Source organism: Camarhynchus parvulus, chromosome 2, assembly GCF_901933205.1.
Source record: "Camarhynchus parvulus chromosome 2, STF_HiC, whole genome shotgun sequence".
In the NCBI taxonomy this organism is placed as follows: domain Eukaryota; kingdom Metazoa; phylum Chordata; class Aves; order Passeriformes; family Thraupidae; genus Camarhynchus; species Camarhynchus parvulus.
The window spans coordinates 637,413-653,500 of NC_044572.1; the positions used below are offsets into that span (position 1 = coordinate 637,413).

Here is a 16,088-nt window from a genome sequence, read left to right on the forward strand (position 1 = left end):
TTCCCCTGCACCAAAGATGCTCCTGAACTCTGTTCAGCAGGGTTGATACTGCACCTTGCAGGATGTGGGAATCAGGGATCACAGAATCCCAAATCATTAAAGCTGGAATTCACCCCTGAGACCATGGACTCCACCCTGTGCCAATGCCCACCTTGTCCCCAGCCCTGAGCACTCAGTGTCACCCCAGCCCTCCCTGGGACACCTCCAGGGATGGGCACTCCAAACCTCCCTGGGCAGCCCCTGCCAATACTGAACCACCTTTCCATGAAGGAATTCCTGCTGATGCCCACCCTGGCACATCCTGAGGCTGCTCCCTCTCCTCCTGTCCCTGTTCCTGAATGAAAGGACATTTCTCAGGTCAGGAAGAGGCAGATGGTTGTGAGCCACCCCAGGACACCTCTCAAGAGGGAAAATCCATGGGGAGATGAGGAATCATCACCTCTCCAAGCCTCTCTTTCCACCTGAATCAGCAGGTGTGCTGTTTCTATGGAATTTTTTGTTTTTCACATTATCTCCAAGAACACTGAGCCCTTTTTACTAACACATGCAGAACTCAGAGCTGACTTCTGCCCAAGCCAGTGACTTCACAGAGAACTCAAATGGACTTGAGGTCAACAAGGAAACCTGTGAAACATCTCCCTCCTAAGATCTCCCTGTGTTACCAAAGAGATGCAGGAGCAGCAGATCCGGAACCTCTGCTGTAGTGAGAGGAGCAAACAAAGCTCTGCAAACAGCAGTGGAGTCACCTGCCTGAGCTGCAGCTCAGCAAACAGTTTAAGATGCCCTCCAGACAGCCCAGACTCCTCTGCTCTCACTGAGGCAACACACAGCCTGTCACAGCCAGGCTGGGACATGAATATTTAATTGAGAGGAAATCCACGATAGCTGAGGAAATATCCCAGCCCTGGGTATGATAATGATGCTGTTATCTAAACCATCATTTACATTTCCCACCATAAATCAGGGCTGCACAGCCGCCAGAGCTGCCTCTGCTCCTGCCTCACACAGCCTGGGGGCTCCAGGGCAAGCCTGGGGAGCTGGGAATGCTCTGGGGGAGCTGGAAAAGCCACAGCAGCTCCTGGGAGAGCCACAGAATTCAGCAGGAGAGGAGTGATGGGCTCAACCCCCAGGGGTGCAGACCCAGTCCCTGGGACACACTCAAAGCTATATTGTTATATTATTATTATATTATAATATTAGTACTATATTATATTATTATAATTATTATTATATTATTGGCACTCTGGAATACATCAGTTTAGGAATGCTTCCATCACCTCAGAGCTCTCACCCTGGAGAGCAGCAGAGGAATCTCCCTGCCAAAGACGACTAAAATAACTGGGTGTGTGTGCCCTCCTTGTGTGTGGTTTTCTGGAGTGTGTGTGTGTTTGGGAGTGAATCAAAGCCATGCCCAAAATGGTGAATTTAACCCTCCACTGGCGCCATTTACAGGTGATGGGATGCAGGAAATCAAACACAGTCCCTCACTCAGTGGCACAGAGCAGCTCCAGCTGAAGTCCCCAGGATGGTGTCGGGGAAATACCTGTGGGACTAAGACCTGAAATGCTCAGGTAGCTCCAGCACAGCCCCTGCAGAGGCTGCCCTGAGAAATCAGTGTCATTAACCATGGAAAGACATCAACAAAGACTTCCTGGAAATCATTAATCACCACAGGTGTGCTGGATATTCCCCTTCTCTGGAGCTGAATCCCAGCCCAAAGAGCTGGATCCTCCTTTGCTCCTTTGCCCAAAGAGGGCAAAGCAAGGGGGGGATCCCCCTTTGCTCCCCTCAGCCACTGTCACTGTCACAGCTGCAGAGCAGCTCCAGTCATTCCTTCCACAGCCTGCACTGGGGCAGGACTCAAAGCTCTTGGTATTTATTGGCATTTACTGTGGGGAACTGTTTTAAAACCTTGGAGCAGATTGTGCAGAGCAGCTGTGGCTGCCCCTGCATCCCTGGCAGAGTCCCAGGCCAGGCTGGACAGGGCTTGGAGCAGCCTGGGACAGGGGAAGGTGTCCCTGCCATGGCAGGGGTGGCACTGGCTGGGTTTTAGGGTCCTTCCAACCCAAACCTTTCTATGACCCTATGAAAGCAGGAGACAGAGCCCACCACACTCACCACAGCATCTGAAGCACTCCAGTCTCCTTGTAACTCCACTGAAGCCTCACTTTATCAACTTAAAAGGAATTATCACCAGCTCTTAGAAAACCTAACAATGAAGACTTAGAAGAGGAGATTCTTGGGTATTAACTTAAGCTTCTCCAATCTGTTCCAGTCATTTTCCCTTTTCACATTCCATATCGACTATAATTCACTGATATTAAATAGTTTTAACATTATTATGGAGCTCTGATATAATTTTACTTTTGAAATATATCAACTAATGAACTTTAATTCTGGTCTGGAACCTTAGGCAGATAGTTGCATTGCAACCATGGCTGCATTTAAATATAAAACCAGCATTCTGTGGTTCCATTACAGAATGGATGGAGGGACAGGACACAGGGAATGGCTTTGAAGAGAAAGAGGGCAGGGTTAGACTGGATATTGGGAAGGAATTGTTCCCTGGGAGGGTGGGGAGGGACTGGGACAGATTCCCAGAGCAGCTGTGGCTGCCCCTGGATCCCTGGCAGTGTCCCAGGCCAGGCTGGACAGGGCTCACCTGGGACAGTGGAAGTGTCCCTGCCACGCCAGGGGTGGCACTGGGTGATCCTTGAGGTCCCTTCCAGCCCAACATCCTTTGATTCCATGCCAATATAACAGCCAGTGGGCTTTCATTCCCATCTGGAAGCCCCAGCAGGTGTTTCCAGCCCTGCCCAGCTCTGGGGTACAAACCCCAGTGTCCGAGCACAGCCACAGCCCAGGGCACAACCTCTGCCACGGACACTGGGGGTCCCTGTGCCCAGCTCTGGGGGGTGGGAGGCACCACAGATTGCTGAGTGACCCAGTTCACCCGGGCTGAGCAGCTCCCCCAGGGAGAACCATCTGCTCCTGCCCTAATTTATTCCATTAGTCACAGCCCAGCACAAATCGCATTAACGCCGCGGGGCCGGGCCCAGCTCCCCAGAGCTGCTGGGGTGGGACTGCCCTGAGAGCCCCAGAGCCACTGACAGGCACCTCACATCCCCCCTGCCAGCCTGGGCCCACAGAAAGGGCCACAAAGGGCCAACCTGCAGCCTGGAAACGGGGAAAATGCCAAGCAGCAAATGTGTCACAGGGGGACACGTTCGGGACAGGAGGGAACGGCCTCAGGATGGGCCAGGGGAGGCTCAGGGTGCACATCAGCAGGAATTCCTTTGTGGAAAGGGTTATTAAATATTGGAAGGGGCTGCCCAGGGAGGTTTGGAGTCCCAATCCCTCGAGGTGTCCCAGGAAGGGCTGGGGGTGGCACTGAGTGCTCTGGGCTGGGGACAAGGTGGGGACCAGGCACAGCTGGGACTCTGTGACCTTGGAGGGCTTTTCCAACTGAAATGATCCTGTGAAGTCCTTAAAAACCCACAGTGACACCTGTACTGGGAGAATATGGGAAAGACTGGAAGAAAAATTTAACTTAAGCTGACCTTATTTTAAAACAACTATGAAATTAAACTCAGCCCCAGATGGAGTAACATGGAGATTTGGTTTATAGCTGACTTGTAAATAAACCCAAAGCTTGTCCTTCCAGCAGAGCTTCAATGCCTGCTGTCAGCTCTGAGGAACAGGAGCAGCAGATGTTCCAGATGTTTCTCTTCCCCTTCCAGCACACCATGCCCACCATCCCAAAGCACCGAGCTGCCTCATGGCAAGTCTGTCCCACTGAGTGCACAACTGAGATGTGTGACAGAAGGGCTGAGTGGCTTGTTTGCTTCTTTTCTAATTAAAAACTATCTTGGTGATTTAAGTGGCATTTTGCAATCTAATTTACTGGGCAGTTTTGCAATGGACATTAAGAGCTATAAACAGCAGCCCTCTGTGGGCAGCAGTTGATAAGTGAAGAGCAGCGAGCAGAGCCCCTCGTGATGCCATCCCATAATGTGGCACCTTGCTTGTGTCCCTGGACAGGGTGACAGCAGGGCAGCTCTGCAGGGCAGGAGCACATCCCAAAGCCAGCCTCCCAGTCAAGCTCCATCACATCCTGCTCAGCTTCACCCAGAGCCAGACGTGCCTCTTCACGTCCAGTCACTGGAGTCACTGCAATCAGCTGTGATAAGCTTAACAGACCAGGAGCCAACAGGGCTGAGAGAAAGCAGCAGTGACAACATTGTGGATCTGTAACCAAATGAGGAGAGCAAAAGCCTTGGGGATGGAGTAAACAGTGTCTGCTCCTCCTGCTGGGGAGAGCCACCAGGGCCAACAGAGACGGGCACACAGGGCTTCACTTCCCAGGGAGCTGCTCTGACACTCCAGAGCAATCAGGAACCAATCTGCACCAGGCAGGATTTCAGAGGAGAGACTAAACAGCAGAGTATTTGCTGAACACCACAGAAATTAAACCAGAGCTTGTTAACACACACAGGCCAGCAGAATTCCAGCCCAACCAGAGTCAGGGCTGGATTACCACGTGCCAGTCCAGCACTTCATCAGAAATGGCTCTGCTGCTGCCTCCACAGTGAGCAACACACTCAGAGTACCAGATCCGCCCTAAAACCCACTGCCCAAACGCCCCTGTTTGCTTTAACACCACAAAGGCAGAAACAAAACTGTAGCTAAATGCACAATATCATATGGAGACAACAGATTTGTATTAATAATACAAATTAATTGCATTACTTTAGCAGAATTAATAGTAAATTTAGTCACTTTAGATTGAAAGTCGTGCACAACCTTCTATGCAAAAACTCCATGACTATCCTTTCGTCTTGAATTCTCCAACACCCAACCAATGGAATATCCTGCTCTGGTATTTGTGGTCAGCCCACTCTGTGCATCCCAAGCCACAGCATTTCCACACAGTGAGAGCAGGAGAACAAACTCCTAGAACTCAAGGTAGCCCTAAAATCCTTAGTTCAGTGTCTGAGTCAATCCTGCAGCGAGCAGAACAACCCATCCCCTTCTCCTTCCCCACAACTTCCATCTCCAGCTGGAGGAGGTGAATTTGGAGGAGAATTTGGGGTTTCTCAGGACTCAGAGACAATGCCCCCAGGGGATGCAGCACTCACCCATCTTCTCAGGCTCCTCAGGGCCCGTGCCAGCGATGCAGCTGCTCTCCAGGCCGTAGGTGGGATCCACCTTCCCAGAGGCTCGAGCTGCTTCCTGCACCTTCTTCACGTGGGCCTCCACCAGCTCCAGGGGCACCTCCTCTCTGACCCGGGAGAACTCCTCTGGGGGACACAACACACACAATGAGACATCCTGCGGTTTCTGCAGCAAATCAAGTCACATTTTCTCTGATGCATGTGCAGGTAAACCCTGGGACAAAGGCAATTCTCAAACAGCTGAGTTCCTTCCTGTCACACGAGGTGGTTGATTCTGTCTTTCAGGTGTGGTAGAAGAACCCAATTACATAAAATTGTGTTTTATGTGGAAAAACAAGGCAAAAATTGAGATGAACTATTTTATCAAGCGGACACATCCAATGTCCACTCAACACTTGAACTTTCTAGTGCAAGATGTCCCTGCCTATTGCAGGAGGTGGAACAGGAGGTCCCTTTAAGGCCCCTTCCAACTCAGTCCAGTCTGGGAATTCTAGGATCTCTGGCAAATAATTTCACACAGGTAAAACAGGAAAACTGCAAGGTCCACACTGAATTTGCCCAGAGCTGCACTGGTGACAGTGCTCAGAGGAACACCAACCACCAGGTGCAAACACATCAGGAGCAGTGAGGGCAAAAGGCAACACCAGCCATTCCTGGGCACTCAGTGGCCTCCTGGAGCCACTCCAACTTCACATAGAGTGCCTGGGTTGGGAGGGTCTGGATGCCACCAGGGCAGCCCCCTGCCAGGGCAGGGTCCCCTGGGCTGTGCCCAGGTGCGTCTGGGATGTCTCCAGAGAGGAGACTCCAGCCCCCCTGGGCAGCTGTTGCAGGGCTCTGCTCCTGCATGGACAGAGGCTGTTCCTGCTGCTGGGCTGGAACTGTTGTGGTTTGGTTTGTGCCACTGCTCCTTGTGCTGTCACTGAGCAGAGCCTGGCACCTTCTCCTGGCACCCAGTTTGAGAGATCTGTGTGCATTGATGGGATCCCCTGGGAGCCTTCCCTTCTCCAGGCTGAGCAGGCCCAGCTCCTGCAGTCCCTGCTCATCAGAGATGCCCCAGAGCCCTGAACATCTCTGTGGCCCCTGCTGGACCCTCTCCTGCAGCTCCTCGGGCTGAGGAGCCCAGAGCTGGACACGACACCCCAGCCATGCCTCACCAGGGAACCCTGGCTGCAAATGGGATTTCAGGGAAGCAGAACACAAACCTGGGGGGAGCAGAGCTTCTCCTACAGAACCCGTTACCCCCAACTCCTGTGTTTTGCTGCTCACTGAGGACTCTGCACCTCTGTGGCTGGAGGGGCAGGTAGACACAGGGTGGGGCATGCGGGGCAAGGGGAACAATGCAGGTGGTGAGGGACATGGGGCAAGGGACATGGGGCAAGGGACGAGGGACATCGGGCACAGGGATGTGAGGCAAGGGATGTGGGGCAAAGGGGCGAGGGATGTGGGGCACAGGGGGCGAGGGACGTGGGGCACAGGGGGCGAGGGACGTGGGGCACAGGGGGCGAGGGACGTGCGGCACAGGGGGCGAGGGACACGGGGCACAGGGGGCGAGGGACATGGGGCACAGGGGGCGAGGGACACGGGGCACAGGGGGCGAGGGACGTGGGGCACAGGGGGCGAGGGACACGGGGCACAGGGGGCGAGGGACACGGGGCCCAGGGATGTGGGGCCAGGGCTGTGCGTACCGAGGGCAGCCTTGGCTGCAGCTGAGGCCACACGTGGATCCACCACGGAGGCCAGGAAGGCCACGGTGCTCATGACGGGGTTGCCGGACTGGCTGAAGGGCACGGGCTGGTAGGCCAGGGGGCCCAGGGAGGCATCCGAGTTCTCCAGGTAGGGATCCTCGATGGGCAGGCGCAGGAAGTGCAGGATGCACTCGTCCTGCGTGCGGCTGCCCACGTGCTCCGACACCTTGTTCCAGTCGTCCTTGTACATCTCCAGGGCCTGCAAAAGGCAAAAGCGGCGGCTACTCGGGGAAAGCAATGCTGCTGTGGGCAGAAGGATTATCCATACTGGTTATTGTGTGATGGAGCAGTAAATGGGGATCAGACAACTACTAAAAATGGGTTTTTTCTGGCATCAAAACTATCTAAGAAATATGAGAATTTCCCTGGGGCATCAGTGACGTTGAAGCCACAGGGATCATCACAGGAGTGGATGCTGTTACTGTATCAGAAAGAATTGTCAGAGGACTTGGGATTTACTAATACTTGCACAGTAGGTGTTTCTCCATTCTGCTTCCAGAGAACTAAATCTGCCTTTCCTACCAAGTCTCACAATCCTTTAATTCCCAGCACTCCCCCCAAGGACTCTTGCTCCCTCTCTGAACACAGGAAGCTCTTTGGGGCAGGAACAGGATCTATTTCTCTATTTCTAAATGTAGACTGGCTGTGATGGTGAAATCCAGTCTTTAGATCCAACAGATGCTATGGAAGTGGAAAAGCATCAAACCAATAGACGAGGAGAAAAGAGGGAAATCTACCGCACACCCTGAAGCCAGGAGAGACCAGCTCTGCAGGAGCTGTGCACAGTGTGATTTCTGTTAAAATCAGGGCTAACAAATCATTACTGGCTAGATAAGGCATCTGATAAAGTAAGAACTTGCAGATCATATCAAAGAAATAATTTTGAATTTCAGTTATTTTTAAACTTCCTCAAGAAAGGTACTAAAACAATTCAACAGCAAGGAGCTACTGAAGGCCGTGCACTAGTTCCTGAAAAACCAACACATTAATCCTGTAAAACCCTCCTAGTCACAGCCTAATAAATTATTACTCCTTAACAAGCCATTTTTCCCCCTAAAAATTGTTTCAGTGCAGTATCTGGACAGTATAAAATAAATACTGACATATCCTGAATCATTAAATTTTACATTTCTGAAAGAATTCATGGTGCAGTCACCCAGAAAAGGCAAAAAATCATTTGAGTTTCTGGCAAAAGATGTTCAGTGTGAAAATGAGTTTTCCCAAGTAAATCTCTCCCACACGGCTGAGAACTCCCAGAAATCTCAACCTTCCAGACGGACTGAACTCTCAGAGCAGGGAGGGAGAACTCAGAGCTGGATTAGCCAGAGGTCCCGAGGAGAACACGCCCAAGGTGGGAGCGCAGAGCACAAAGGGACACAGTGCTCCTGTGCTGGGGGTTTCAGCACTTCCCAGGGACAAGAGGAAGATCCAAACTGAGCCACCAGCCTGGTGCTCAGAGTTCCTCCATCTGGGAAGGGCCCAGAATACACACCAACTTCTGTGGAACACCAGGACCAGGCTGGAGGGGGCTTGGAGCTACCTGGGATAGTGGAAAGTGGCAGGGGTGGGGTGGGATGAGCTCTGAGGTCCCTTCCAAACACACTGCTGTCTTCAGAGCAGCTCTGAAGTGTTTTAGTATTTGTTCAGTTAAAACAGAAGCTCTGAGAATTCCTCAAGGACAAAATATTGACCTGCACGGGGCCCTCAGGCACATTATGGCTGCAGAGGGTCAGCTGAGGTCAGAAAAATGTTTGCAAAAATGCTCCTGTTTACAAAGATGTGGAAGCAAACTGGCTACAAGGACAGATAATTCAATCCAACAGCAGCAGAGATCCAACATGGATCAAACTGGAGGGACATGCCCAAGCTGCCTCAGTGGGCAGCACTTCCCAGAGTGATTTAAACTCAAACCTGGCTGAAGTTCCTCTCTCCCAGCCAGGTCTCACTGCTTGAGTTGGGTGGGAGCAGAAACACCCAGCATGGCTCCAGAAAGCCTCTGGCTCCCTGCTCCTTCCCTCCCAGCAGCAGGTGGGGTCAGCTGGGAATGCCCAGCTGGGTGGGGAGAACACCCAGGAGCTGCTGAAGACCCCGAGCAGCACCAGGAGGGGCTGGGAGAGCTCCAGGGAGAGCCCTGGGCTTGGGAATGACCCGGGACAGGCTGCACTGGCCAGCCTGCTCCCCACCAGGGAATCACCATCCCCAAGCCCTGCTGAGCCCTTCTCCTGCCCCTGGGACCTTCCAAGGGTTTGAGCAGAGGAGAGACTGCTCAGCTCAGCAGGTCACACTCAAGGGAGACATTTATTCTCTGCTCAGCCCTTATTTCCCTTTCCCTAATTTCACCTCTGGGCTCTCAGCCCCCTCTCCATTTTTAACCCCACTGGCACACGAGATTAGCTCTGCTTCTCAACCTCCAAATTTCTGCTTTCTGCTCCTCCTCCTTCCCCGTCTGTTGTTTTCCTGCCAGACAAACCCTCGCTCGCAATAAATGTCCTTCCTAAAAATAGCTGAAAATGCATTTAACTCTGCCTGAGCCGTGGGGACATGGACAGGGCTGTGCAGGGAGGCTGCTTTGGGGAGGAAAACACTATTTCCTCCCCCAAATTATTCAGTCAACAGGCAGAAGGCCAATAATTATATTTCAGATATGATTTATTATTTGGAACTTCGCTGCCTATCTATTTGCCCAAAGCTACCCTGAGGATTTAATTGGACTGAGCTGGCTTGTTACAGCAGAATTACTTATGCTTGAACTGATATACTCTTTACTGATTTATTCATGGAGCAAGTCCATGAAAAAGGAGGAACAAAAACATTATTAATTTAAACTCATTAAGCAGAATTGCAATCTCAAGATTTAGGGGGGTTTTGGTTTGTTTTAAACACAGAATATGTCACTGGATTATTTCATTGGGCTGTAGCACGCAGTGTATGACCATAAGCTAAAAACATACAAACCAGCGAATTTTAAATAATACTACTATTAATATTACATATTTAAATAATATATTTAAATAAATAAAAAAGGAAAGAAGTCAGTATATCAAGGCATTAGCCTTGTTTCTCCTTACAAGAACGCCATAGAAAACAGCTGTTTACACCCCATAAGCAACATTTTTCCATGTGCCAATAGAGAAGTATTGGCTAAACAGTGAATTTCAACCTAAAATAAATAGGAAAAAAGGGGAGATTTTGGCTGCTTGATGACCACACTCCATATGTGTGAAGACTGAATCACAGCTGCTCATTTGGCACTGACACAGGTCCATCCTCCAGGCTTTTCCCCAGGAAATTCACTTTTCAATGGGTTTATTGACACATGGGAAGACAAAAAAGCTGTAACAACCAGGCAATTGCAGTTTGCTCTGAGCTCTGCAAATAAAACCCAACAAAAACAGAGCCCCAAACTAGAATTCTCAGAAGTCTGAATTACTTTAAAAGAAAGAAATCAGCCACGCAGCCTCTACATCAGGGAGATGTTCCTGTGAAAGCAAAGCTAGGGAGAAAATCTTTTCCTTGCAGGAAGTGGCAGCACTTTAAATTATTTCAGGCCACTGAGATTGTTCTTCTGCTGAAGCACAGAGAAACTGCCCTGATGTGAGAGCCCAGAACCCTCTGCAGCTCCTCGGAGGGTTCCAGCCCCAGTGCAGTTCCAGAGATCCACCCATCCCCATGTGCTCCAGAGCCTCCCTGGAAGCCACCTGGGGACACCAGCCTGCACCATAAGGCACCTCATGGAATCATCTCAGGATTTTTTTTTGGTAGACTTCCAGAAAAAGCTCAAAGAACACCCCAAGTGCAGCTACAGGGAAAACAAGGAGGAGACAGATGGGATGAAGGAGCTACCAAAGAACTTCCCTTCTCCGTGGCCTCAACTGTTTCCCAACCACTTCAGCTTCCAAAATGAACTGTTTCCCTGAGCTATGGCATAGCTTGGAAATCAAAATTTCCAAGTATCTATCTGAGGGCCTTTACATGAATTATGTACAACTATTTGAATTAGTGACATCATTTCACACTGTCAGTGAGTCCTGCTGAATGAAAGCACCTCTCTGCACTGCAAAACCTGTTCTTGATTTGTACAAAATTGTTAAATGCCTCATTCTGGCTTGCAGGTCCAAGTTAGAGCAAACCTCAGACACAGGCAGTCCCTCTCTCACAGAGATGCTCCTGCCATCTCTTTTTGGTAGCAACACTCTTGTAGCCGTGATAGCAATTTTCATCTAACTCTGAAAAATGCACATATGGATTTTTAAAGCCTGACCTACCCCTCCTGGCTTGGTTTCCTACCCTTTGGCTTGGCCTCATGAACTCACCTCTAACAGCAGCAGTGTCTCCTGCTCTGTCCATTCTCTGCCAGCACTTGCACCTTTACTCTACAAAAAACAGGAGGGAAAAAAGAAGGTGAAACACAGGACTTCTTGCACAAAACCTTGTAGAAGAAAACACTGAGGAGGAAAAGAGAAGAAGCTGTGATCTGATCCACCCAAACCTCCTCCCTCCAGCTGGTCACCCCATGCAGGGGAGTCCATGATTTACTCCTCAGTGAAGGCACAGCTGGATTTACACACCCCAACTTCCACCACGCCTTCCGAGCTAAAGCAAAGGGATCTGCACCCTCCTCTCCCAGTGATCTGTGCCTGCACACACAGCTGAGAGGGTTTTCCTGAATAACAAACCCCCTCTGAGTGCTGGAGGCAGAGTGGGCTGGGCACGGTGTGGGCCGGTCCAAAATAAGTTAATTTATCTCCAAGTTCATCAGTCACTCAGTAGAGAAATAACAACTCTGTACAGGGGGATGAGCTATGTGAGAAGGCAGAGTAATTCCAGTAGGATCATCTGCTCCAAGGGCTGCTGCTCCCAAATCTGCACCTCCTGGTAAACTGCTCAGGTTGGAGAAAAGTTCCAAATTCATGGTGGAGCTTCCCCTCCTGTGACACCCTGACCCAGCACAAAAGCAGCTCAGGACCTGCTCCCAAGGAACATCAGCACCACTGGATGGCTCTGTGCTAGACTGAGAGGAAGAGGCTATTTAGGATAATAAATGTTATCTCCAGATGCATTTCAAACAGCTCATTAACCCACACAGAACATTAATCAATGTGAGTCACCCAACTGCTGCTCTCCACAGCCAAAAGCCCCAGCACACAGAAACCAAACAGGGCAATCTGCCAACAAACCTGCTCCAGTTCACAGCCCCTGCAAACAGAGCCAGAGCCCAGAACCAGCAACAGATTTATCAATCTGGAGAGTATCTATACCTCCCCTAACAAGTGAAAAAGTCAATCCATGAAATGTGAGAGGGACCAACCTTATAAATAATACCTTGAGAACAGGTTTGGGTTTGTGGGGTTTTTAAAGGATGGTTTGAAGTGGTAAACAGTGTTTAAATAGTTATTTTTTAGGTTTAAACAGTGACCTCTGAGGACAACAAACTAATGGCATGGAATTAGCCTGACACCACCCAGGAGGGGCACTGCTCAGCTCTGGAGAGTCCCAGTTCCTACTGGAGGCTGTGCTGAGGCATTCCCACAGCACCCCCAGGGACACACAGGGAGCAGGGAAAAGCAGTAGGCTGTGGAATTAACACAGCACTGCAATGATGCCCCCCAAGTTTCATTATCCTGTGTGACACCCTGCAATGACAGTGCCCAAACAGCCCTGCAGTGGCCCCAGGACCAGTGGGCACTGGGGTCCCTGAGTGTCAGCCTGGGAACCAGGAGAGGCAGAGATCCTGCTGGAAGCTCTCTATGTCCCAAATCCTCGGGTGGTTTGCTGATGCTGAGCCATTCCAGCGGGACATGCAGGGACACAGTGAGCTTGGCATGTGAGGCTGACAGTGTGGACTGCTCTGGGAAGCTGTCCATGTCTTTATTCCCATGAAATCAGAATTCCAGCACAACCTCCCACCGTAGTGTCCTGCACAGGGATGGGAGACATCCAAACCAGGAGTGGAGGAGCAACACAAATCACCTCAGGGACACCTCAGGGTGGGGGACACCTGAGGAACAACAAAGCTCACTGGGAGCTGGAGGGGACACTTGCCTTGGCCAGAGTCTTTTTGGAGTAGATATCTGTGCGAAGGCCAAAGTTCTGCAGGTCAGTTGGCTTCTCCTTGTTTTTCTCAGGGAAGCTCAGCATCTGCTGGGCAGCTGGAACCTGGGAACAAACGTTACAGGGGAGAGGGGCAGCAATTGACAGCTACCCAAGGTTTCCAGACCAACACACCACAGAACATGGACTGGACAGAGAAGCTGAACACAAGCCCGAGACACTGAAACAACGTCTGAGCAATGTGGGAGTGGTTCTGCACAGAACTGCCCCAGATGCTGGGCCCAGCTGTCAGCAAGGGGACATTTCCCCAGATGCCCAGCAAGGGGGACATTTCCCCAGATGCCCAGCAAGGGGAACACTTCCCCCAGCTGCCCAGACAGGAAGGGGACATCTTCCTCAGCTGCCCAACAAGGGGACACTTTTCCAGCTGCTCAGGCAGGGGGACATTTCCCCAAGCTGCCCAGCAAGGGGACACTTCCCCAGCTGCCCAGGTAGGAAGGGGACATTTCCCTAGCTGCTCAGACAGGCAGGGGACATTCCCCACCTGTCAGACAGGGGACATTTCCCAGCTGGGCAGGCAGGGGACATTCCCCACCTGTGCAGGCAGGGGACATTCCCCACCTGGGCAGGCAGGGACATTCCCCACCTGTCAGGCAGGGGACATTCCCCACCTGTCAGGCAGGGACATTCCCCACCTGGGCAGGCAGGGGACATTCCCACTGGGCAGGACATCCCACCTGTCAGGCAACATTTCCCACCTGTCAGAAATTCACGTAAAATTAAAGAATTAGTAAAAGTAGACAGGGACATTCCCCACCTGTCAGACAGGGACATTTCCCAGCCGGGCCGGCAGGGGCAGCCCCAGCCCCAGCTCACCTGCGGGGTGCGGATGTGCAGCGGCATCAGCCCCGAGGGGGTGTCGGCCAGCACGTTGAAGTGGGGGGTCGGGGGGGGCCCCATGGCCATGGGGCGGCTCTCGGGGTCCACCTGGTAGTTGATGAGCCCCCACTGCTCCAGGAAGGCGTGGACCCTGTGAGAAACAGCACAAATCCAGCCTTTGCCATCAAAGGTTCACTCATGCCTCATGTGGGAGGGGACAAAGGATGGAGCTGATGGTGCTGCATCAAATCCAGACCCAGGAGCTCCTCCAGTCCTTCCTTAATCCCAAAGAGCAAAACAAATCCCAGAGCAGGAGCTCTGTGCACACCTGAGGGCACTGCAGTGTGATGGATAAACCAAAGCCTGACTGTGTCCAGTTCTGGGCCCCAAAGAAAGACGCTGAGGGGCTGGAGTGTGTCCAGGGAATGGAGCTGGGAAGGGGCTGGAGCCCCAGGAGAGGCTGAGGGAGCTGGGAAGGGGCTCAGCCTGGAGCAAAGGAGGCTCAGGGGGCCCATGTGGCTCTGCACAGCTCCTGCCAGGAGGGCACAGCCAGGGGGGTCGGGCTGTGCTCCAGGAACAGGGACAGGAGCAGAGGGAACGGCCTCAGGCTGGGCCAGGGCAGGCTCAGGGTGGGCACAGCAGGAATTTCCCCATGGAAAGGGTGGTCAGGGCTAGGGTTAGGGCTGCCCAGGGAGGTGACCTAGAGGTGCCCAAGGAAGGCTGGGATGTGGCACTCAGTGCAGTGCTGGGGATAGGGCACGGGCTGGGCTCAATCTTTGGAGGGCTTTTCCACCCTGGGTTATTCCACAATACTGCTGATGCCTGGAAATGCCCAGAAGCTGCAGGCCCCAAAGACCCAGGCCCCAAAGGTCCCCAAAGGCCCCCAGAGGCGCTGTCACCTCATGACAGCACAGACGTCCCCGGTGAGGTTCCTCCTGCAGGCAGTGCTGGTCAGGTACTCCTGCGGGTTCAGCCGGTACGTGTCGATCATGAAGTTCCTGTAGGCCAGGTATCTGCAACACAACAGCCACAGCTGGGTCCCCCAGCTCCTCCACAGATCAGGGCAGCCATTTCAGCACTCACCCCCCCAAACACCCATCTCTGACCAGAAAACACCAGCAGATCTCTTTGTTGGTGCAATTTCAGAACCAGCACCAAAACCAATGGGTAAATGGAATTCACACTCTTCCAGACTCTGGATTTTCTCCTGTGTTTCGATCAGCAGCACATGGAAACACGATGAAATTGTAAATCACACAATTATCTGTTGCAGCTTGGTCACTGAGCAAATATTCCCACAACAGAATAGAAGCTGCAGGATGAAAAGAAAGGTGTCTGGTCTTCACACAGGAACAGGATAAATAATCCTCCTGTATCCCTGTGTGAAGGAAAAAAGCTGCACAGAAAAGCAGGAGTGGATGGAACACTGCTGTGGCTGCATGTGGAGTTTTTAATGGATGAAGGGATGAGGCAGGAAAGGCTGGAGAACAGCAACATGGGGAAGAAAAAACCTTTGAAAAGCTAAAGACAAGAGCCCAGAGCCAGCACAGCTGGGAACAGCTGGAGCAGAAACAATCCCTCAGAGGTTCCCCCATTTCAGTAAGATTCTGGAATATACTGATGCTTCCTAATATAAATTATCCTGAAGAAAATAACCTGCCATAAAATTATTGATAGCCCTGCTCTTTAGAGGGAACAAACCCCATCTGCCACAGCCAGGCTGGCACCATCCAGGCTGGATGGGGCTTGGAGCAACCTGGGCTATGGAAGGTGTCCCTGCCCATGGCTGGCAGGTGGAGTGAGATGGGCTTTAATGTCCTTTTGTACCCAAATTACTGCAGGGTTCTGTTTAGTGAGTATCCAGTGCAAAGCTGTGTGTAAAACAGTGGTTTTAAAGCAGATTTCTGCCTTTGGAAAATTCCAGGGGGAATGTTTCACATGCAGTGTGTGAAGCAGCTGGGAACCAAAAATATAAATCATCCAGGCAAGGCCTGAGCAGGCAGATGCTGCAAGCACATGTCCCTGCCAAAATCCCACATCTTCCTCCTGACCAGATCATATGTGCAACTGGCTGGAAGAAAATTGCTGGAGTAGGTGTTTGGCTCCATGTGGGATGCTTGGGAGGCAGGAAACAAAAAGGAGCTTCTTCCACAGAGGAACACTGAGAACATTCCTGAATGCTCTGGGGAGGAGGGGAAGAACCTGCCCAGAACAGGTCTTGGCTGCAGGAATTAGTATT

General features: G+C 51.6%; 1 protein-coding gene across 2 annotated transcripts in view; it reads right to left on the reverse strand.

Moving 5' to 3' along the window:
- SMARCC1 (SWI/SNF related, matrix associated, actin dependent regulator of chromatin subfamily c member 1) overlaps window positions 1-16,088 on the reverse strand; it is a 65,017-nt gene that overhangs the window by 22,603 nt on the left and 26,326 nt on the right. For both annotated transcript variants that reach the window (XM_030971481.1, XM_030971482.1), the window contains 6 exons: window positions 14,749-14,862; window positions 13,847-14,000; window positions 12,962-13,075; window positions 11,233-11,292; window positions 6,860-7,118; window positions 5,139-5,300 (listed from right to left, as the gene is read on the reverse strand). In XM_030971481.1, coding sequence (XP_030827341.1) covers window positions 5,139-5,300; window positions 6,860-7,118; window positions 11,233-11,292; window positions 12,962-13,075; window positions 13,847-14,000; window positions 14,749-14,862 — 863 coding nt within the window. The remainder of the gene's footprint in view (window positions 1-5,138; window positions 5,301-6,859; window positions 7,119-11,232; window positions 11,293-12,961; window positions 13,076-13,846; window positions 14,001-14,748; window positions 14,863-16,088) is intronic.